At 38.8% G+C, this 23,082-nt stretch overlaps 1 protein-coding gene across 1 annotated transcript in view; it reads right to left on the bottom strand.

The window, feature by feature from the left end:
- The window catches only part of LOC308252652 (phospholipid-transporting ATPase ABCA3-like), a gene marked incomplete at both ends in the record, with an annotated part of 430,835 nt that overhangs the window by 259,433 nt on the left and 148,320 nt on the right, over window positions 1-23,082 (bottom strand). The window contains one exon of the mRNA XM_080677417.1: window positions 20,659-20,776. Coding sequence (XP_080533543.1) covers window positions 20,659-20,776 — 118 coding nt within the window. The remainder of the gene's footprint in view (window positions 1-20,658; window positions 20,777-23,082) is intronic.

The raw sequence follows: 23,082 nt of genomic DNA, 5'->3' as shown, positions 1-23,082 counted from the left end.
TAAAGTCTCCTACTATGATTGTATTACTGTCAATCTCTCCCTTGATATCCTCCAGAAGTCTTTTTATGTATTTGGGTGCTCCTGTATTGGGTGCATATATGTTTACCAGAGTTATTTCTTCTTGTTGAATTGCTCCCTTTAGTATTATGAAGTGGCCTTCCTTATCACTTGTTATGTCCTTCACTTTGAGATCTAATTTGTCAGATATAAGTATTGCTACCCCAGCTTTTTTTTCATTTCCATTCGCCTGGAAAAACTTTTTCCATCCCTTCACCCTCAGTCTGTGTGCATATATATATTTTTTATGGTGGGTTTCTTGTAGACAGCAGATATATGGGTCTTGTTTTCTTATCCAATCATTACCCTATGTCTTTTGATTGGGGCATTTAATCCATTTACATTTGAAGTTATTATTGATAGGTACTTATTTGTCACCACTTTTATTCTTTACCCATGTGTTCCTTCTTCACTTCCTATTTCTTTTTTTTAGCATTTCTTGCATTGCTGGTTTGGTGGTAATAAACTCCCTTAGTCCTTTTTTGTCTGTGAAGCTCCTGATTTCACCTTCAATTTTGTTTGATAGTCTTGCTGGGTACAGTATTCTTGGATTCAGACCCTTCCTTTGCATGACTTTGTATATTTTATTTCATTCCCTTCTGGCCTGATGAGTTTCTGTTGAGAAATCAGTTGTTAGTCTAATAGGGGTTACTTTGTATGTAACTTTCTGTATCTCTCTTGCCGCTTTTAAGATTCTTACTTTATCGTTGGTGTTTGCCAACTTAATTATAATGTGCCTTGGCGTCGGTCTTATGGGGTTCATTTTGCTTGGGAGTCTGTGAGCTTAATGGATTTGTGTGGGTTTTTTCTTCCCTATATCAGGGAAGTTTTCTGTCATTATTTCTTCAAACAGGTTTTCTATTCCTTGCTCAGTTTCCTTTCCTTCTGGAACCCCTAGTATGCGGATGTTGTTTTGTTTCGTGGTGTCCCAAAGTTCCCTTAGGCTTTCCTCCTGCTTTTTAATTTTTTTTTCCCTAGAAGCTGCTCTACTTGGGTATTTTTTCCCATCTTGTTTTCTAGCTCACTTATGCAGTCCTCTGCTTCTTCTAGTCTACTCTTGATGCTTTCTATTGAGTTCTTTACAGCAGCGATGTCATTTTTCATTTCTTCTTGGTTCTTCTTCATTTCCTCTTGGTTCTTACTCATATTGTCGAATTTGTCTTCCATTCTTTTCAGCCACCTTATGACCATTTCTCTGAATTCTTTCTCTGGAAGGTTGCTTGCCTCCATTTTGTTTACTTCCTTTTCTGGTGATGCCTGCGTTTCTTTCATATGTGGGCTGTTTCTTTGTCTCCCCATGGTCTCTCTTCTCCAGATGTCTGATTATGTAGTTTTCTCTCTCTCCTTATCCCAGGCAAAATCTCACCTTTCCATGGTGGAGTGTAGAGCTCCTCTGAATCCGTGTGTTTGCGCCAATTGGGGACCGGTGCTCTGGGACTCGTAGCTGTTCGGTGGGTGCTGCAGTTGTGGATTTTCAGGCTTCCAATAAGCTCCACTTTCCCTTTCAAGATGGCGCAGTCTCCGCATCCGAGCCCATAGCTCAGGGAGGGGACCCAGCCGCAGTGGGGGCTGCCTGGTCAGGGGAACCCCATCTAGCAGTCCCCCACCTTCTTCTGGAGTTTAGCTGTCCCTTAACTTGCCAACAAACACTCCTTGTGCGACCCTCAGCTGTTCTTTCTTTCTGCTCAGGGACAAGGCTCGGAACACGTCTGTCTATTCCGCTGCCATTTTTCTCCCCCTTCTAACATTATTTTTTTTAAAGAAATGGAAAAAAATCATCAGCTTTGTATGGAACCACTAAAGACCCCAAATTGCCAAAGCAATCCTGAGAAAAAAAAGAATGAATCCAGAAAAGGAAACAAGGTAAGAATGAGGCCAGAGGCATCACACTCCCTCACTTCAAATTATACTATAAAGCAACAATAATTAAAAGAGGATGGTACTGGTAGAAAAATAGACAGAATTGGAACAGAATTGAAAGGCCAGAAATAAAACTAGCCTTGTATGGGCAATTAATTTCCAACAAAGGCATCATTGTGGGTTTCACTCACAATTAAGTTTATCTTAATTATAATTTCCTGACCTTGTTTAATGTGTATTTCTATATCTTTCTGTAATTTGGAAACTTTTCAGTCATTATTTCCTCAAGTAAACAGTTTTTCCCTTTCTCCCTTTCATTTTCTGGTACTTGGATAACACTTGATATCAATCCCATAAATTACTTAGGTTCTCTTCAGTGTTCTTCAATCTTTTTCTTTTTGCCTCTGACTTGACAATTTCAAATTACCTGTTTTCAAGTTTGTTTTTCTGCCTGATTTTCAAATCCTATATAATAAAAGCCTAATATGCAAATTGTCCACTCAGGTGGTCAGTTGACCTGGAGGGAGTTTGACCATTCGCTATTACATGCGCTGACCACCAGGGGGCAGCCTGGAACATGGTAGGCATTGGTGATGTGGTGCTGGCAGTGGTTGGCAGTGGAGGTGCTGTCGGCCCTGATGGCCCCAGGTGAGAGCGGGACCATGGCAGGATGGTGGAGCAGGTGAGCAAGTGGCGCAAGGCCAAGGTGAGTGTGAGCATGGGCCTGATAGCCCCGCCGATTGTCCCGCAGACAGCAACCAGCTGCGGCAGCAGGGGGTGGGGCCGCCGCTCAGCTCCCAGGCACTCAGGGAGCCTGGTGGGGGGCCCAGTCCCCATCCATCGCCCCGCAGGTGGGATGATGGAGCAGGTGAGGGGGTGGTGCCAGGCCAAGGTGGGGTGCCAGGTGGAGCTGCAGGTCTGCAAGGCTTGGGGCGTGAGCTGGGACTGTGAGGCTGGGGGCACTAGCTGGGGCATGATCTCTGTAGACCACTGCGAGGGACCCCACCTGTGCATGAATTCGTGCATCGGGCCGCTACTTTGGTTATATTTATTATATCCATAATTTGTTTAGGTTTTAAAAATAATTTCTATCTCTGTTAGTATTTTAATTGTATGCATGCATCATTTTTCTCATTTCATTTTGTTGGCAATCTATGATCTCTTTCATGTTGTTGAACATCTTTAAGATGAGCTTTTTATAAGATAACTCTGTGTGTCTTTAAGGTCAGATTCTGGAGCTTTGTTTTGAGCCTTTGATTGTGGCAGATTCCCTGTTTCTTTGTATACCTTGTGATATTCTGTTGAGATCTGAACGTTTAAAACCTGGCACCCCTCCCAGTCTTTATGGACTAGTTTTATGCATGTGAAGTCCTTCACTAATCTGCCCAGCTGGAAGTTTTATGACTTTGCAAACCTTTCCTGGGATGTATCTTCTCTGGTATTGTGTATGCATGTGTTTTAATTCCAGTATATAATGCTGCTTTTAACTCTTAATTTCCCTGAACAGCTTGGAGGTTTGGGTTCAGTTTTTATTCCACTACTCTGCCTGTACTCTGATACTCCTTTGGCATGGCTTGTGGAACTTCTCAGGTTTCCTGCTGCTATAGAGCAATCTGAAGTGCTGAAGATGTTGCCTCATTTTCCTGTGGATTAAACCTGGCCTCCTTACCATGCAGCTACCCACCTCAGCGCTCCATTGGACATGGCAAAAACCAGTCCCTTGGGAAGCACTTAGAAAATCCAGAACGTTGGATGCAAGTTCCCATCTTTCCTTCTGTTCTAAGGGAGGAACTTGGAATTGGGAAGTTTCCTGCTGCTCATGCCATGTCATGTGGGGGGAAGGATTAGGGTGAGAAAATTCCACAAACTTCCTACCCTTTTTGGTATTGGCTCTGCATAAACACGCATGCTGTAGCTTCTAAACTGTTAAAATGAAGTTCTTTAAAAAGGCACTTTTGTCTGTATGTTGTTGTTAACTTTGTGTCTCTGTGTGGAATGAAGGCCTTGGCTTCCAAGTCCACCATATGATATTTTTGCATTTGTTTTTTTAAAAATCTTTATTGTTGAAAGTATTATATATATATCCCCCTTTGACTCTTTCTAGCCCACCCCACTCCCCATGCCCCAGGCCTTCAAAACCCTATTGTCTGTGTCCATAGGTTATGCATACAAGTTCTTTGGTTGATCACTCCCCCCCCACCCCACACCTTCCCTCTGAGATTCCACAGTCTGTCCATCCTTCAGTGTCTCTGGATCTATTTTGCTCATCAGTTTATTTTGTTCATTAGATTCCACATATGAATGAGATCATGTGATCCTTGTCTTTCTCTGACTGACTTATTTCACTTAGCATAATGCTCTCCAGGCCCCTCCATGCTGTCTCAAAGGGTAAGATATCCTCCTATTTTACTGCTGCATAGTATTCCATGGTGTAAATGTGCCACAGCTTTTTTAATCCATTTATCTACTGATGGGCACTTGGGCTGTTTCCAGATCTTAGCTATTATAAATTGTGCTGCTATGAACATAGGGGTGCATACATTCTTTCTGATTGGTGTTTCGGGTTTTATATTCCTAGAAGTGGGATCACTGGGACAAATGGTAATTCCATATTTAAATTTTTGAGGAAATTCCATACTATTTTTTCTACAGAGGCTGCATCAGTCTGCATTCCCACTAGCAGTGCACTAGGGTTCCCTTTTCTCCACATCCTTGCCAACACTTGTAGTTTGTTGATTTGTTGATGGTAGCCATTCTGACAGGTGTGAGGTGGCACCTCATTGTCATTTTAATTTGCATCTCTCTAATGATCAGTGACTTTGATAATTTTTTCATATGTCCCTTGGCCATCTGTATGTCCAATTTGGAGAAGTGTCTAGGTCCTTTTCCCATTTTATAATTAGATTATTGGTCTTCCTATTGTTAAATTGTATGAGTACTTTATATATTTTGGATATTAGCCTTTTATTAGATGTATCATTGCCAAATATGCTCTCCGCTGTGGGTTCCCTTTTTGTTTTTGTTTTTTTTCTGTGCAGAAGTTTTATTTTTATCAAGTCCCATTTGTTTGTTTCTCCTTAGTTTCTCTTGTCCTAGGAGAGAGATCTATAAACATATCGCTACAAGAGATGTCTGAGATATTGCTGCCTATGGTTTCTTCTAGGATTTTTATAGTTTCCTGTCTTAAACATTTAAGTCTTTTATCCATTTTGAGTTTATCTTGTGTATGGTGTAAGTTGGTGGTCTAGTTTCATTTTTTTGCATGTATCTGTCCATTTTTCCCAACACCATTTATTGAAGATACTGTTTTGATGCCACTGTGTGTTATTTCCTCCTCTTCAAATGTTAATTGAGCGTATGGCTTGGGTCAATTTCTTGGTTCTCTGTTCTGTTCCATTGGTCTATATGCCTGTTCTTGTGCCAGTACCAGGCTGTTTTGATTATGGTGGCTTTGCAATAAAACTTGATATCTGGTATTAGGATTCCTCCAACTTTGTTCTTCACAAGATGGCTGCAGCTATTAGGGTCTTTTTTGGTTCCATATAAATTTTGAGTATTTGTTCTAGATCCGTGTAATATGTAATATGCTGCTGGTAATTAATAGGGATTGCATTTAATCTGTAGATTGCCTTGGGTAGTATGTAGATTTTAATGATGTTAATTCTACCAATCCATGAACATGGTATATTTTCCCACTTATTTATATCTTCCTCTCTTTTTTCAACATCCTGGAGTTTTACATTTACAAGTCTTCTGCTTCCTTGGTTAAGTTCATTTCAAAGTATCTTGATTTTTTGTTGCAATGGTAAATGAAATTGTTTAGTTTCTCTAAGGATTCAGTGTTGGTATGTAAAAAAGCTATTGATTTTGGGGTGTTGATTTTGTATCCTGCTACATTGTCAAATTCATTTATTAAATCTAGCAGTGTTTTGGTGGAGTCTTTAGGGTTTTCTATGTAAAATATGTCACCTGCAAATAATGAGAGTTTTACTTCTTTCTTTCCAATTTGGATGCCTTTTATTTCTTCTTCTTGTCTGATCACTGTGGCCAGGACTTCTAGTACTATGTTGAATAAGAGTGGTAATAGTGGACATCCTTGTCTTTTTCCTGTTTTTAGGGGAAATGATTTTAGATTTTGCCCATTGAGTATGATATTGGCTGTAGGTTTGTCATAAATGGCCTTTACTATGTTGAAATATACTTCCTCTATTCCCACTTTGCTGAGAGTTTTTATAAAAAAGGATGCTGGATTTTGTTGAATGCTTTTTTTGCATCTATTGATATGATCATGTGACTTTTGTCTCTCAATTTGTTTATGTGATGTATTACGTTTATTGATTTCCAAATATTATACCAGCCTTGCATCCCTGGAATAAATTCCACTTGGTCATGGTGTATGATCTTTTTAATATATTGCAGGATCTGATTTGTAATACTTTGTTGAGGATTTTAGCATCTATGTTCATTAAGGATATAGGTCTGTAATTATCTTTCTTTGTAGTGTCTTTATTTGGTTTCAGAATTAGGATAATGCTGGCCTCATAAAAAGAGCTTGGAAGTGTTCATTACCTTTGGATTTTTTTTTTTAATAGTTTGAGGAGGATAGGTGTTAGTTCTTCCTTGAATGTTTGGTAAAACTTCCCTGTGAAGCCATCCGGACCAGGGCTTTTGTTTGCTGGGAGATTTTTTGTTTGTTTGTTTTAATTACTGCTTCTATTGCATCAGTTGTTATTGGCCTATTCAGGTTTTCTGATTCTTCCTGATTCAGTTTGTGGAGATTGTATTTTTCTATGAATTTGTCCATTTCATACACATTGTCCAGCTTATTGGCATAAAGTTGTTCATAGTAATTGCTTACAATCCTTTGTATTTCTGAGACATACTCTGTTATATCGTCTCCTTCATTTCTGATTTTTTTTGGTTCTCTCTGTTTCTTGATGAGTCTGGTTCATCAATCTTGTTCATCTTTTCAAAGAACCAGATCTTGGTTTCATTGATTTTTTTTGTATTGTTTTTTAAGTCTCTATGCCATTTATTTCTGCTCTATTCTTTATTATTTCCTTCCTTCTACTTCAGGCTTTACTTGATGTTCTGTTTCTTATTATTTAAGTTGTAGAGTTAAATAGTTTAGTATTAATTTTTCTTGTTTTTTGAGGTAAAACTGTAGTGCTATGAACATTCCTTTTAGGACTGCTTTTGCTGTGTCCCATAGATTTTGGGTTGTTTTATGTTAATTTTCATTTGTTTCCACGATGTTTTTGATTTTTTTCTTGATTTCATTGGTAACCCATTCATTGTTTAATAACATGCTCTTTAGTCTCCATGTGTTTGAATGTTCTAGGATGTTTTTACTATAGTTGCTTTCTAATTTCATTCCAATGTGATCTGAAAAGATACTTGATATGATTTCAATCTTCTGAACTTGTGTCCTAACATGTGGTCTAGCTTTGTGAATGACCCATGTGCAGTTGAGAATTACATATATTCTGCAACTTTGGGGTGAAATGTTCTATAAATGTCAATTAAATCCATCTGATCCATTGTGTCCTAGAGTCACTGTTTCCTTGTTAATTTTTTGTCTGGAAGATCTTTCCAGTGAAATCAGTGGGCTGTTAAAGTCCCCTACTATGGCTGTATTATTTTCAATATCTCCCTTAAAGTCCTCTATAAGTTTTGTTTTTAATATATATTTAGGTGCTCTTATATTTGGTGCATATATGTTTACCAGGGTTCTATCCTCTTGTTGGATCCATCTCTTTAGTATTATGTAGTGACCTTTGTTGGCTCTTATGAAGGCCTTTATTTCGAAGTCTATTTTGTCTGATATGAGTATTCCTACCCAGGTTTTTGTTTTTTGTTTTTCCATTTCCATTTGCATGGGAAATATTTTCCCATCATTTCACTCTCATCCTGTGTGAGTCTTTTGTTCTGAGGTGGGTCTCTTGTAGACAGAATATAGTTGGGTCATTTTTTGTATCCATTCAGCTACCCTATGTCTTTTTATTGGATCATTTAATCCATTTACATTTAAGGTTATTATTTATAGGCACTTATTTATTGCCATCTTAAATGTGTATGCCTAGGTTTTGCTCTTTCTCCATTTCTTCTTCTCACTACAGCAGTTCCTTTAGTATTTATTGCAATGCTGGTTTGGTGATGATAAAGTCATTTAGCCTCTTTTTGTTGTCTGGGAAGCTCTTTATTTCACCATCTATTTTGAATGATAGCCTTTCTGAATATAGTAATTTTGGTTTTAGATCTTTGTTTTTCATTACTTGAGTACTTCATGCCATTCCCTTCTGGCCTGTAGAGTTTCTAATTAGACTTCAGCTGACAGCCTTAATGGTGCTCCTTTGTAGGCAACAGTTTGCTATTATCTTGTTGCCTTTAAGCTTCTCTCTTTGTCTTTAATTTCTGGCATTTTAATTATGATGTGTCTAGGTGTGGGTCTGTTTGGGTACTTCTTGCTTGGGGTTCTCTGTGCCTTCTGAACATGGTGACTTTTTCCTTTACTGGGTCAGGGAAGTTTTCTGCCATTATTTCTTCAAACATATTCTCTTTATCTTGCTCACTATCATTCCCTTCAGGCACACCTACTATTCTACTATTGTTACGTTTCATGTTGTCCCACAGCTCCCTTAAGCTGTCTTCCTGTTTCTTTTTAAAAAAAATATATTTTATTGATATTTTACAGAGAGGAAGAGAGAGGGATAGAGAGTTAGAAACATCGATGAGAGAGAAACATCAATCAGCTGCCTCCTGAACACCCCCCACTGGGGATGCACCGGCAACCAAGGCACATGCCCTTGACCGGAATTGAACCTGGGACCTTTCAGTTTACAGGCCGACACTATCCATTGAGCCAAACCAGTTAGGGCTGTCTTCCTGTTTCTTAATTATTTTTTTTTCTTTTTCGTTCTCTGAATGATTTTTTTCTACCCTATTTTCTAATTCACTGATCCAATCCCCAAATTTCCCTAATCTCCTGTTTAATAACATGCTATTTAGCCTCCATGTGTTTGTGAACACATCCTTTCAATGTGTTCTTTATTAGTGTGTTATTATTTATTTCTGGCTGTTCTTTTTTCACAGTTACTGTATCTTTTCTCAAGCTATTGAGCAGCTTTACTATCATTCTGAACTCTATATCAGATAAATTTGTTGTCTCCATTTCATTTATCTCTTCTTCTGGAGAGTTATCTTATTCTTTCATTTGGGGGTTGTTTTTTGTCTCCCCATTTTGGCTGCCTGTTTGGGTTTGTGACTATGTATTAGGTAGATTTGCTATGCCTCCCAATCTCTAGTGTAGGACAATGTCAAACACTGTTTCTGACTAATTAGATCAGACAAAGACTCAAAGCCTCCAAAGATGTCTCTGCCTGCAGATGGATTGGATTCAGTCTTGAGTACCCCTCAGGCAATTGTCCACAGGTGTGGTGAGAGGTTTACCAACAAGGTGGGGAAATTGCTTCTGCCTGGAAGCAATTGCTTCTGCCTATTCTCAGTCTCTTAATGGGCCTCAGAAACTCCACACTGTGGGGCAAGGTGTTTTCCAATAGGGTGGGTCAACTGTCTTCCCCAGGCAAAAACTGCCTGGATAGCAAATATCTGTCTGAGAAAGATGACCTTGTCAGTGTGAGGGAATGACTCAGCACAGGAAACCAGGGTGTCTGCCTTCCAAGCTCTAACCCCAGTGCCCCCAACCCTGGCTTCTCCTCACACAGCTCTAGTCCACTCTGCCCTCCCTCTGCCAGAGCCCAAGGTGAGTAGCTGCGCATGAAATGTGTGTTGGCCCTTTAAGAGGGTTCCTGTATTTCCAGCCCTTTCTCCCTGGCAGACAGCAACCCTGCTGCTTTTCACAGCCAGATGTTGTGTGGGCAACTTTCTCAGTTCTGGTGCTTTCAGCTCGGGGCCCAACCTGGGGCTTAGACCCCAGAGTTCTCAGTGGCAACCCCCCATAGCTGAGATATTTCTTTGAACTTTATCTGTTGTCTGTGGGAACTCAGCCATCCCTTTCTCACCTCTGCCCTTCCTACCAGTCTCTATGTGGTCTCCACATTCCCGCCTTGGTTATCAGGGTTCTCTCTAACCAGTGTTCAGTTGATTATTTAGGATGGTGTTTTGTTTGTTTTTTATTATTAGTTATAAAGGCAGTCCTTGGGTTACGTCGGACTCGACATACATTGTTTTGTGGTTACATTGTCATCTCCCATTTATTTATATATTTAAAAAGTTCTGTAAATTCGGCGTATGTACATATGTGCTTTATGTTTTTTATTATTTATTTACCACAAGTAAAGGTCAGGAATTATCTTTCTTTTAATTTTTTTTTCTGTTTCACTTCATTACTGTTGTGTATGTGCTCCATATGAGTGATGTAGGTGCTTATGTAGGTGGGTTCCGACTTATGGCGAAAATTGCGTTACATAATGCCATAGGAACAGATCTCTGATGTAACCTAAGGACCTACTGTAATTCCAGTTTGGTCCTGTGAGTGTGTCTGTGTAGCCACACTCACATTTTTAATCTTTTTGTGCTTATGTATTAGTTTTGTCTGTGAAGGGACTGGAACTTGGAGCTATCTCCTCTGCTGTTTTGCTCAGATGGTTGCTTTTGAGCTGTATCTTGGTGTATGAATAGGACTTAATAGGTGCAGAGGTGATCTAGGCATTCCCAATGAGAGAAAGGGCATGAGCACATGCAGATAAGGAAGTACATAATATGTGTTCTGATATAAAGCATGGAATGTGTTCTAAGATAACTTTTATAAAGCTTATCAACTATATATTTTTTTCATATGTCATCATGAAAGTAATGATAATTAAATCATAGCATTGTGATGTTAAGTAAGAAGTCATTTTTTAAAGAAGGGTTTTAACTATGATTTAGAGGGAGTCAAATACATAAAATAGATAATATGGGTATTGTCTTCCCCCTCTTGACTTAGTTTTGCCATTACTTTTGTATAAAAAAAGAAACTATTTTACCTCAACTACTAGGTTCAGCCCAGCTCTAGCCCCTAGGAATTACACTAACTTAACACACAACATGAGATTCAACACCCTAATGATCCCTAGTATTCCTTATCCATTCTTCCTTTCTGGTGAATGCAATGTTTCTAAAGTATAAACCTTCATAAAATATTCTTTACAGCTTCTTATTGCTCTCAGCATAAATTCTAAATTTCATAGCATAGCTTCCCTTAAGCCTTCTGGGATTTGACCTTTTTTTCTTTTTTTATTGTCTAAAGTTTTACATAAGTCTCCTTTTCCCCCAATTGATCCTGCCCTCCCCCAAGCCATTTCCACCCCGGGCAAACCCCCACCTCCCCAGTGTCTGTGTCCATTGGTTATGGTAATATGTATGTCTAAAAGTCCTTTGGTTGCTCTCTTATCCCCACTCCCCATTTGTCTCTGGATCTATTCTTGTTCATCAAATTATGTTGATCATTATATTCCACATATGAGTGAGATCATGTGATATTTATCTTTCTCTGACTCGCTTATTTCACTTAGCATGATGCTCTCCAGTTCCATCCATACTGTTGCAAATGGTAAAAGTTCAATTCTTTTTTTATAGTGGCATAGTATTCCATTGTGTAGATGTCCCAGAGTTTTTTAATCCACTCATCTGTTGATGAGCACTCAGGCTGTTTCCAAATCTTAGCTATTGTAAATTGTGCTGCTATCAACATGGAGGTGCATATATCTTTTCTGACTAGTGTTTCTGATTTCTTCGGATATATTCCTAGAAGTGGGATCACTGGGTCAAATGGGAGTCCCACTTTTAAGTTTTTGAGGAAACTCCATACTGTTCTCCACAGTGGCTGCACCAGTCTGCTTTCCCACCATCAGTGCATGAGGGTTCCTTTTTCTTCACAGCATCGCCAGCACTTGTCGTTTGTTAATGATTGCCATTCTGACAGGTGTGAGATGGTACCTCATTGTTGTTTTGAGTTGCATCTCTCAGTTGATTAGTGATTTTGAGCATGTTTTCATATGTCTCTTGGCCTTCTGTATGTCCACTTTGAAAAGTGTCTATTTAGGCCCTTTGTCCATTTTTTTATTGGATTGTTTATCTTCCTTTTGTTAAGTTATATGAGTTCTCTGTAAATTTTGAATATTAAACCCTTATCTGAGATAGCACTGGAAAATATGTTCTCCCATGCAGTAGGCTTTCTTGTTGTTTTATTGATGGTTTCTTTTTAAAAAATATATTTTATTGATTTTTTTACAGAGAGGAAGGGAGAGGGGTAGAGAGTTAGAAACATTGATGAGAGAGAAACATTGATCAGCTGCGTACTGCACACTCCCTACTGGGGATGTGCCCACAGCCAAGGTACATGCACTTGACCGGAATTGAACCTGAGACCCTTCAGTCCATAGGCCGACGCTCTATCCACTGAGCCAAACCTGTTAGGGCTTGATGGTTTCTTTTGCTGTGCAGAAGCCTTTTATTTTGATATAATCCCATCTATTTATTTTCTCCTTAGTTTCCATTGCCCTAGGACAGTGGTCAGAAAACTCATTAGTCAACAGAGCCAAATATCAACAGTACAACGATTGAAATTTCTTTTGAGAGCCAATATTTTTAAACTTAAACTATATAGGTAGGTACATTGTTATTAACTTAATTATGGTACTCTTAAGCTGGCCTTTGCTAAAAACTCAAGGGGGCCAAAGAGCCGCATGTGGCTCGCGAGCCGCAGTTGCCGACCACTGCCCTAGGAGCTGTGTCTTTAAAGATATTGCTACGACGTATGTCTGCTATTTTGCTGCCTATAGAGTCTTGTAGGATTTTTATGGTTTCCCATCTTACATATAAGTCCTTTAGCCATTTGAGTTTGTTTTTGTGTATGGTGTAAGTTGGTGATCTAGTTTCATTTTTTTTTTTTGCATGTATCTAACCAAATTTCCCAGCACCATTTATTGAAGAGACTGTCTTGATTCCATTGTATGCTCTTGCCTCCTTTGTCAAATATTAATTGAGCATAATGGCTTGGGTCAATTTCTGGGTTCTCTGTTATGTTCCATTGATCTATATGTCTGTTCTTGCGCCAGTACCAGGCAGTTTTGAGAAACATGGATTTGTAATATAGCTTGATATCTGGTACTGTGATCCCTCCAACTTTGTTCTTTCTCGGGATTGCTGCAGCTATTTGAGGTCTTTTTTTATTCCAGATAAATTTTTGGAGAGTTTTTTCTAGATCTTTGAAATATGCCATTGGTATTTTAATGGGGATTGCATTGAATCTGTAGATTGCTTTGGGTAGAATGGACATTTTAATGATGTTGGTTCTACCAATCCATGAACGTGGTGTGTTCTTTCATTTGTTTATGTCTTCCTCGATCTCTTATTTTCAATGTTCTGGTAGTTCAAGTACAGGTCTTTTACATCCTTGGTTAAGTTTATTCCTAGGTATCTTAATTTTTTTGGTGCAGTGGTAAATATGGTGTTTTTTTTAGTTTCTCTTTCTGTGAGTTCATTATCCTATCTAATAAAGAGGGAATATGCTAATTGACACTCACGCCGTTGCAAAGATGGTGACACCCACAGGCAATAAGGAGGGAATATGCTAACTGACTGCCATGCCCTCAAAGATGGCGGTGCCCACAGCCACAAGATGGTGGCACCCAGTCCACCCAGTCCCGCTGGGGTGGCAGGCATGCGGCAAGGCCGGCCCTGCCCCCAGGTGGGCCTGGCCACTCTGCGCGCCTTCCTCCAGAGTCCCCCAGTCCCCTCAGCCCCTCAGCCACCCAGGGCCGGCCCAAGGCGCAGGCAAGGCTCAGGTGGCAGCTGCCCAGGGCCAGCCAGAGGCATAGGCAAGCCTTGGATGGTGGCTGCCCTGCCACCCAGGGCCAGCTGAAGCTCAGGTAACCAAGGCCAGCCGAGGCTTGCGCTGCCGGCAGTGTGAGCAGCAGAGGTGTGATGGGGCATTGCCTTCCCCTGATTGCCGGGTTGCCTCCTGCCCCTGAGGGCTCCTGGACTGTGAGAGGGGGCAGGCCGGGCTGAGGGGCCTCCCCTCCAGTGCATGAATTTTAATGCGCCAGACCTCTTGTTGGTGTATAAAAAGGCCATATATTTCTGGGTGTTAATTTTGTATCCTGCTATATTGGTGAATTCATTGATTAGGTCTAGTAGTTTTTTGATGGAGTCTTTGGGGTTTGCTATGTATAGTATCATGTCATCTGAGAATAAGGACAGTTTTACTTCTTCTTTTCAAATTTGGATGCCTTTTACTTTTTCTTCTTGTCTGATTGTTATGGCTAGCACTTCCAGTACTATATCTGACAGGAGTGGTGAAAGTGGGCATCCTTGTCTTGTTCCTGTTCTTAGGTGAAATGAGTTTAGTTTTTGCCCATTGAGTATGATGTTGGCTGTAGGTTTGTCATATAAGTCTCTTATTATGTTGATGTGTGATCCCTCTATTTCCACTTTGCTGAGAGTTTTTATCAAGAAAGGGTGCTCGATTTTGTCAAATGTTTTTTTTTTTCTGCATTGATTGATAAGATTATGTGATTTTTTATCTCTCAATTTGTTTATGTGATGTATCACATTTATTGATTTGTGGATATTGCACCATCCTTGCATCTCTGGAATAAATCCCACTTGATCATGGTGTATGATCTTTCTAATGTAATGCTGAATCCAATTTGCTAGAATTTTGTGGAGGATTTTAGCATCTATGTTCATCAAGGATATTGGCCTGTGGTTCTCTTTTTTTGTGGTGTCTTTATCAGGTTTTGAGGTTAGGGTAATGATGGCTTCATAGAAAGAGCTTGGAAGTGTACCTTCCTCTTGGATTTTTGGGTATAGTCTGAGGAAGATAGGTTTTAGTTTTTCTTTGAATGCTTGGTAGAACTCCGCTGTAAAGGCATCCGGACTGGGCTTGTGTTTGCTGGAAGAGTTTTGATCACTGCTTCAATTTCTTTGATTCTTCCTGATTGAGTTTTCGGAGCTTTTATTTTTCTAAGAATATGTCCATTTCGTCTAGGTTGTCCATTTTGTTGGAATAGAGTTGTTCATAGTATTTTTTTTTATATTTGTTTGTATTTCTGTGGGATCGGTTGTTACTTCACCTCTTTCATTTCTGATTTCATTTGGGTCCTCTCTCTTTGCTTGTTGGTGAGCCTTGATAGAGGTTCATCAGTTTTGTTTATCCTTTCAAAGAACCAGCTCTTGGTTTTGTTGATCTTTTGTATTTTTTTTTGTCTCTATGTCATTTATCTCCACTCTGATCTTTATTATTTCCTTCCTTCTGCTCACTCTGAGCTTTCCCTATTGTACTCTTTCTAATTCTTTGAGTTGTAGGGTTAGATCATTTATTAACGTATTTTCTTGTTTTTGTTTTTTTTGAGGTATGCCTGTAGAGCTATACACTTACCTCTCAGGACTGCTTTCATTGTGTCCAATAGATTTTGGATTGTTGTGTTTTCATTTGTTGCAATGATGCTTTTTATTTCTTCTTTGATCTCTTTGGTAATCCATTCATTGTTTAATATCATGCTATTTAGCCTCTAGGTCAGGGGTGGGCAAACTTTTTGACTCGAGGGCCACAATGGGTTCTTTTTTTTAAAAAATATATTTTATTGATATTTCACAGAGAGGAAGGGAGAGGGATAGAGAGCTAGAAACATCGATGAGAGAGAAACATCGATCAGCTGCCTCCTGCACACCTCCCACTGAGGATGTGCCCGCAACCAAGGTACATGCCCTTGACCGGAATCGAACCCGGGTCCTTTCAGTCGCAGGCCGACGCTCTATCCACTGAGCCAAACCGGTTTTGGCGACAATGGGTTCTTAAACTGGACCGGAGGGCTGGAACAAAAGCATGGATGGAATGTTTGTGTGAACTAATATAAATTCAAAGTAAAGGAGTGGAGGGGAGAGCAAGAGAACCCTCCGCTCTTTCGGCTCTGCAGGCCGGATAGAACAGCCGAACGGGCCGGATCTGGCCCGTGGGCCGTAGTTTGCCCACGGCTTCTCTAGGTGTTTGATTTTTTTATTGTTTTTATTGTAGATTTCTAATTTTATGCCATGTGATCAGAGATGATGCTTGATATGATTTCTATCTTCTTGAATTTGAAGAGACTTAGCCTGTGTCCCAATATGTGGTGTATCTTTGAAAATGACCCATGTGCACTTGAAAAGAATGTATATTCTGTGGCTTTGGGGTGGAATGTTCCGAAGATATCAATTAATTCAATCTGATCTAGTGAGTCATTTAGGACTAATGTTTTTTTGCTAATTTTTTGTTTAGAGGATTTGTCCAATGGTGATAGTGGGGTATTAAAGTCCCCTAGTATGACTGTATTGCTGTCAGTCTGTCCCTTGATATCCCTCAAAGTTTTTTTTTTTTTAATGTATTTTGGTGCTCCTGTATTGGATGCATATATGTTTACCAGAGTTATATCTTCTTGTTGAATTGCTCTCTTTAGTATTATGAAGTGGCCTTCCTTATCTCTTGTTATGGCCTTCACTTTGAGGTCCAATATGTCAGATATAAGTATTGCTACCTCAGCTATTTTTTCATTTCCATTCTCCTGAAAAACCTTTCCATCCCTTCACCATCAGTCTGTGTGAGTCTTTTGTTCTGAGGTGGGTCTCCTGTAGACAGCAGATATATGGGTCTTGTTTTCTTATCCACTAAGCTACCCTATATCTTTTGATTGGGGCATTTAATCCATTTACATTTAAAGTTATTATTGATAGGTACTTGAGTGTCACCATTTTTATTCTTCATGCTTTTGTTCCTTCTTCCCTTCCTATTTCTTTTTACAGCAGACCCTTTAGCATTTTTTGTATTGCTGGTTTGGTGGTAATAAACTCCCTTAGTCCTTTTTTGTATGTGAAGCTCCTGATTTCATCCTCAACTTTGATTGATAGCCTTGCTGGGTACAGTATTCTTGGATTCAGACCCTTGCTTTGCATGACTTTGTATATTTCATTCCATTTCCTTCTGGCCAGATGTGTTTCCGTTGAGAAATCTTTTGATATTCTGATGGGAGATCCTTTGTAGATAACTTTCTGTCTCTCTCTGGCAGCCTTTAAGATTTTTACTTTGTCATTGGTGTTTGCCAGTTTCATTATAACGTGTCTTAATGTCGGTCTTTTTGGATTCATCTTGTTTGGGACTCTGTGAGCTTTTTGGACTTGTATGAGTTTTTTTTCTTGCCAATATCTGGGAAGTTTTCTGTCATTATTTCTTCAAACAGGTTTTCTATTTCTTGCTCAGTTTCCTCTCCTTCTAGTACCCTTATTATGCAAATGTTGTTTTGTTTCATATTGTCCCAAAGTTCCCTTAGGTTCTCCTCCTGTTTTTTAAGGTTTGTTTTTTTTTTCTAGTTGCTGCTCTGCCTCGGTATATTTTCTTACCTTGTCCTGTAGCTCACTGATGTGGTCCTCTACTTCTTCTAGTCTGCTGTTGATGCTTTCTATTGTGTTCTTTATTGCAGTGATGTCATTCTTCATTTCTGCTTGGTTCTTCTTCATTTCCTCTTGGTTTTTACACATATTGTTGAATTTGTCTTCCATCTTTTTTAGCGTCCTTATAATCATTGCTCTGAATTCCTTCTCTGACAAATTGCTTGCCTCTATTTCATTTACTTTTCTGGTGATTCCCCCTTTTCTTTCATGTGTGGGCTGTTTCTTTGTTTCCCTATGATCGCTCCTCTCAGGGTGTCTGGTTATGTAGCTCTCTCTGTCCTCCATTGACTTAAAGGCACAAAATACAATACGAAAAAGACAAAATGTACAGGGCACCAAACACAAATGTATTCACAATACCCATAACCCCAAATAAAGGTGACCACCAGAGAAAAGAGAATTAGGGGAGAGAAAAGGGCGCAAGAATGATACTGAGAAAAGGAAAAATGTGAGAGTAAAAAACAAGAGAAGAAAAAAGAAGGGGGAAAATATATATATGGGGATAAAACTCCAAAAAAACAATAACTAATCAAATAGATGCAAAGAACAAATACCCAGAGATGAATGCAAACAACAAACAACAACTAATCCAAAGAATGGAAACAACAAACACCCAAACAAGAAACACCCAGATGAATTTGAGGAGTTAGAGCTTATTTCCAGAAGATAGGATCAAGGAATTGAATGAATGGGAAAATAGCCACTATTCAGTAAAGAGGAAGTAGAAAGAGTATGAGTATATAAGAAGAAAAATAAAAAAAAAAACTATATATATAAATAAAAAATATATAAAAGAATACTTACACACACACACACATATATATGTATATATACACATTTTCCCCTTTCTTTAATCTATCTATCTATGTATTCATCTATTATTGGAAAATGAGAATAGAGAGTAGAGAGGCCTGAGTTGGTGATTGGAATTAATTAAGCTATTAGTAGAAGAAGAGGAGAGGAAAAACAGAAGCAAAAATAGGAAAAAAACCGCACTAACAAACAATCAATGAAACAACAACAAGACAGAAAGAAAGAAAAAAGAAAAAAAAAGGAAGAAAAAAATTTTGGATAGAGAAAAAAAGAAGAGAGAAGTCTGCATGGACTTGGAGCAGGGGAGAGGAAATTAGATATATGAGTAAGATCAATTTTTAACAGTGGGTAAAAAGAAAGGATAGAGAAAAACTAAAGCAGGAATAGGGTAAGAGAAACAGGACGAAAAAGGGGAAAAGTGAGGAAGAGAGTGTTGGCATAAAGGAAAAATTAAAATAGAGTAAATAATGGTAAAATAAATATAGAATGTAGAACACTAATCTAAAAAGAAAATAAACTAAAATAAAATAAGAAAAAAATGAAATAAAATAAAACTTTAAATAAGGTAAAATAATAGTAGTAGTAATAATAATAAAAAATAAATATATAATAATAAAAAAGTAAAATCAAGTGAGAAAAAAATTTAGTTTCTTAAGTAAAAGATATAAAATAAAAAAGTGAAGTAGTGAAGGTTGTTTACTTCCTCTACTGTTCTGTTTGGCACATCTGTTTCCTGTCAGGCAGTCAGCACAGTGTTGAAGTTTCCTGCGATCTACTGTTCCTCTGTGTCATAAGCCACAACCTTGTTTTCAAGCAGGTGGGATCTCTGCTCACTTTGTTCCTCCCTGCCTTCAGTTGTATTTACACAAGAGTCAATTTCTGAGACAACCCCTGGGTGGCAGGGTTTTGTATTAATATCCGGGACTAAATGGCACCTCTACACAGTGTTTAGACTCTTCTTTCCCTGCCGCACTTAATACTGGGTTGTAGGGACAAACTGCCCCAGACCTGGTTTCCTGCTCGTTTCTCCTTATTCTGACCCCCAGTTTCCACAAAAACAACTTTCCCCTGCAGTCTCAGTGAGTGTTTTTAATTGGAAGATCCTATGTACTGGACTTAGCAAGCAAAAGGGAATCATGTCAACTCGTGTCTTTTTCCCCTGGCACTGTGCAGCTGGTATAGAACCTCAGGCTTCCTTTCTGGGCACAGATTCTCACGGATGTGGGCGTATATCTAGAGTCTGCCTCTGCCAGCAGCCCTGTGGACCCCCTTCCACTTTCAAGGCCTACACTGACCCCAAGGGTTTGGTGGAGCACAGTCTCCCTCTGAGACTCTAGATCCCGCTGCACATGTTTCTCCCTCCAGCTTGGATCCCAGATCTCACCTCTCTCTAGGTGATTGATCTCTGACCTTTCTGTCCATGAATTGCCTCACCAGCTGTGTTTAATTCACCAATTCCAGGTGGATGTTATTCAATTCAGATGTTCCTTCTATCTGGTCAGTGAGAAGGTGCAGGGCCTGTTCACGTATTTGTCACCGCTTTGTCTCCCTCTGGACAGACTTTTTAGGTGCCCGCGGTTGGGGAGGCTAGAGTTTTGGTGTTCGTGGGTTCACAGCTGAGGCAGCTGGTCCCTGGGCATTGTGGTTGTAGGGTCCCGGGAGGTATCTGAGGTCTCCCCGGTTGAAGGTAAGGCCGGGCTTCCGATCACAGCCATTCTCCCCTTCAAGATGATGCAGTCTTTGTGGCAGAGCCGGCCACTCTGGGAGAGATTGCAGCAATAGTAGAGGCTGCCAAGCCAGGGGAGCCTGGTCCGCCAGTCCCCAACAGTCATGTGGAATGTAGCTGTCCCTCACTCACAAATACAGACACTCCCCACACATCCACACACTCTCCTTTCGCTCTCTCACTCAAACACTATCTTGTAGCCTGCTGTCCCGTCAGCCACCATCTTCCAGACATGATTGGACCTTTTGATTACTTATCCAACTTCACCTTTTGCCATTAAATTTCTTTCTTATCTGATCTAGTTGTATAGATGACCTCTGCTTTTGAGCCTCCTGGTCTTTGCTTATACCTATAATATTCTTCTTTCTTTTCCTTCATAGCCCTTTATATGTTGTATTTGTCTCAGATTGATGTCACTTCCCTATTCCTCATCACTATTATATGTGAATGGTATCCTACATGTAATATCTATCATCTTACTTATGATGTTAGTTTCAAGTTTTTTGTCTGTATTTCCATCAGAGTATAAAATTGAGTGTAACAGCTTTGTAATCATCCTGTATTATAAATTCCTATAAAATAATTACATATAAAATTTATCACTGAATAAATGAATGAAATGTTTTACATCAAATGAAGCATCTTGGCTGTAAATAATTGAAACTGTACTAACACTAAGGCTGAAATGACATACTCAACAAACATCACAAGTTATTGATTGATCTACAGTCTTAGAAGAAGCCTGACTTCTGCTCTGGACAGAGTTGAATACATACCTGTGAGAATAGACAAGGTGGTAGTTTTTCCTGCCTGATTTTCTCCAAGAAGAATAGTGATCTGCCCCTTATATAATTTCAAAGACATGTTGTTTACTGCTACTTTGGCACCAAATTCCTATGAAATAAAAGAAAAATAACTTGATACCTGTCACTATCACTTGTGAAAGGCAAATGCTCATATCCTCTATTCTTAGAACAATCAACATTATATAATCAGATATAATGATATTTTGTACAAGAAACAATATTTTCAGGCTCACTGAGTTTGTATATTAGTCAAAGTAAGTATAAAGGCACAGGGGTATGTATATCTATCTATATTTGCTAATAAAAATGAAGACCTCTTTATATTCTATCTATGAAGAGTGTAATATAGTATTTATGGGCTTATTCAACTGTAGCAAGACTCTAAAATATTTATCCAGTCCTTCACAGAACATGTTTGAAAACTCTACTAAAGTGTCTCTTGGACTCCTAATATTTTAGCCTGAAATTAGAAATCCTGTGGTTCCTAAGAGCTCACTTAGGTGAATCTAAATTCTGTCTGTTGGTGCCTCTAATTGGCAAATCCTAACTAATAAGAAAACAGAGAAGGCAATTTTGGGGAATGCAGTTCATGGGTTCTCTTTTGCAATGTAGGAGACACCTTGGAAATAAGTGCTAGTGTTGGCAAATTGACAACACTAGGAGAGTGTGTCTACAAACTCTGGGCTTCTCAATAGTAGCACTATAGATACTTTGTATTAAAGAATTCTTTGTTTTGGAGGGCTCACCTCTAACCTGTAGGATGTTTAGGAGCTTCTCTGGTCTCTACCCTGCAGATGCCAGTAGCACTTCTCTCCTCATCTGTCTTTTCTTTGGTTACGATAACCAAACTATCTCCAGGTATTATTATAGACATTTTATGGATGGACATAATTATCCCCAGTTTAAAATGACTGTCCTAGGGAAACTAATTTTCTCCTATGAATTCATTTACCTTATAGATGTTAATAATACTGTAATCTCTTTTATTCATCATCTTTCCAAAGCTATAGCTCTATATCTCCAAATGTCTACCAGAAACATTAGTTTAACTATTTATAAATATTTCAAATTCAGTATGTCTAAAACTCTGCTCATTATCATGTCCTGAATTTATAGCCCTCAACTATATTCCTTGGGTCAGTGAATGACCCCCAAATTCACTAAGATGTTCAAACCAGAAACCTGAATATAACCCCGCACTTCATTGCTATTAACCACTGTAGGCAATAAATCATCAATTCCAATTAATTAAAAAAACTACTGAATATCTACTGTATACCAGACATTATTCTATGTGTTAAGAATTACATTTAAAAATAAGTGATACATAGTTCCACCTTTAATAAAGCTTTGGTAAAGGAAGACAGAAAAAAGCAAAGGTACATAAAATAATTATGAATTATGATCAACATAATGAATAAGACAAAGGGTTTGAAAAATGCATGGTGTGATGGTATTGCATGTGAAACAAATATTTATTTATAATAGATATTTATAATAGATATCAGGAAACAAAGGTAATGATTCCTGAGAATTGAACAGAAAATGCTCCAGCATAGTTTCAAAGCCAACACAGAGCTGAATAATTCAGGCAGAGTCCAACAGTTTACCTGAGTTGGAGATAGAAACCCGAGAGTCTGGTGAGAAAAGAAAATTGAAGAAAAGACAGATGCATGCCGAGACAAAGTTGGAGATCAAAAGTGGGCCCCCCAAGAATATTCTCATAAGAAATGATCAACATATGCATGTGAGGAAACTGCCTGAGAAAGAAGAAAACCATTTAGGGTTCAGAGGGAACAGTCCTTGACACTCATCTAGGACCAGGTAGGTTGCTTGTTCCCACAGCCAGATTAAAACATTTTAAGATCCACAGAGAAGTGAGTAGATTACACAGAAGAATCTTGCCTTAATAGTGGGAAACAATTAACTTTGGACTAAGCAAAACAGATATAAAATATTCAAAACATTTTGAAGTAACTTAATTCTTCCAAAACCAAATTTAAGATGTATTTCAAAGAATACAGAAATGCCCAAGACCCCAAAATGTAAAGAAGCAGAAAAAAGATGACCCATAATGGCAAAACCAATCAATAAATCAATCAATTGAAATAAAACCAGAACTGACACAAAAGTTAAAATGAGCAGACACATTCAAATTATTATTATAAATGTATGTCATCTGTTGAAAAAGTTAAGATATTGTCAGTATTTAAAACACAATAGAGTAATAAAGGCCATATATGACAAACCTACAGCCAACATCATACTCAATGAGCCAAAACTAAAACCATTTTCCCCGAGACCAGGAACAAGACAGGGATGTTCGTTTTCACCACTCTTATTCAACATAGTACTGAAAGTCGTAGCTACAGTGATCAGACAAGAAGAAGAAAT

The sequence above is a fragment of the Plecotus auritus genome (assembly GCF_963455305.1).
Source record: "Plecotus auritus genome assembly, chromosome: 7".
NCBI lineage: Eukaryota > Metazoa > Chordata > Mammalia > Chiroptera > Vespertilionidae > Plecotus > Plecotus auritus.
Note: the sequence above shows the minus strand (reverse complement) of the source record. Positions and strands in the feature narration are given on the sequence as shown.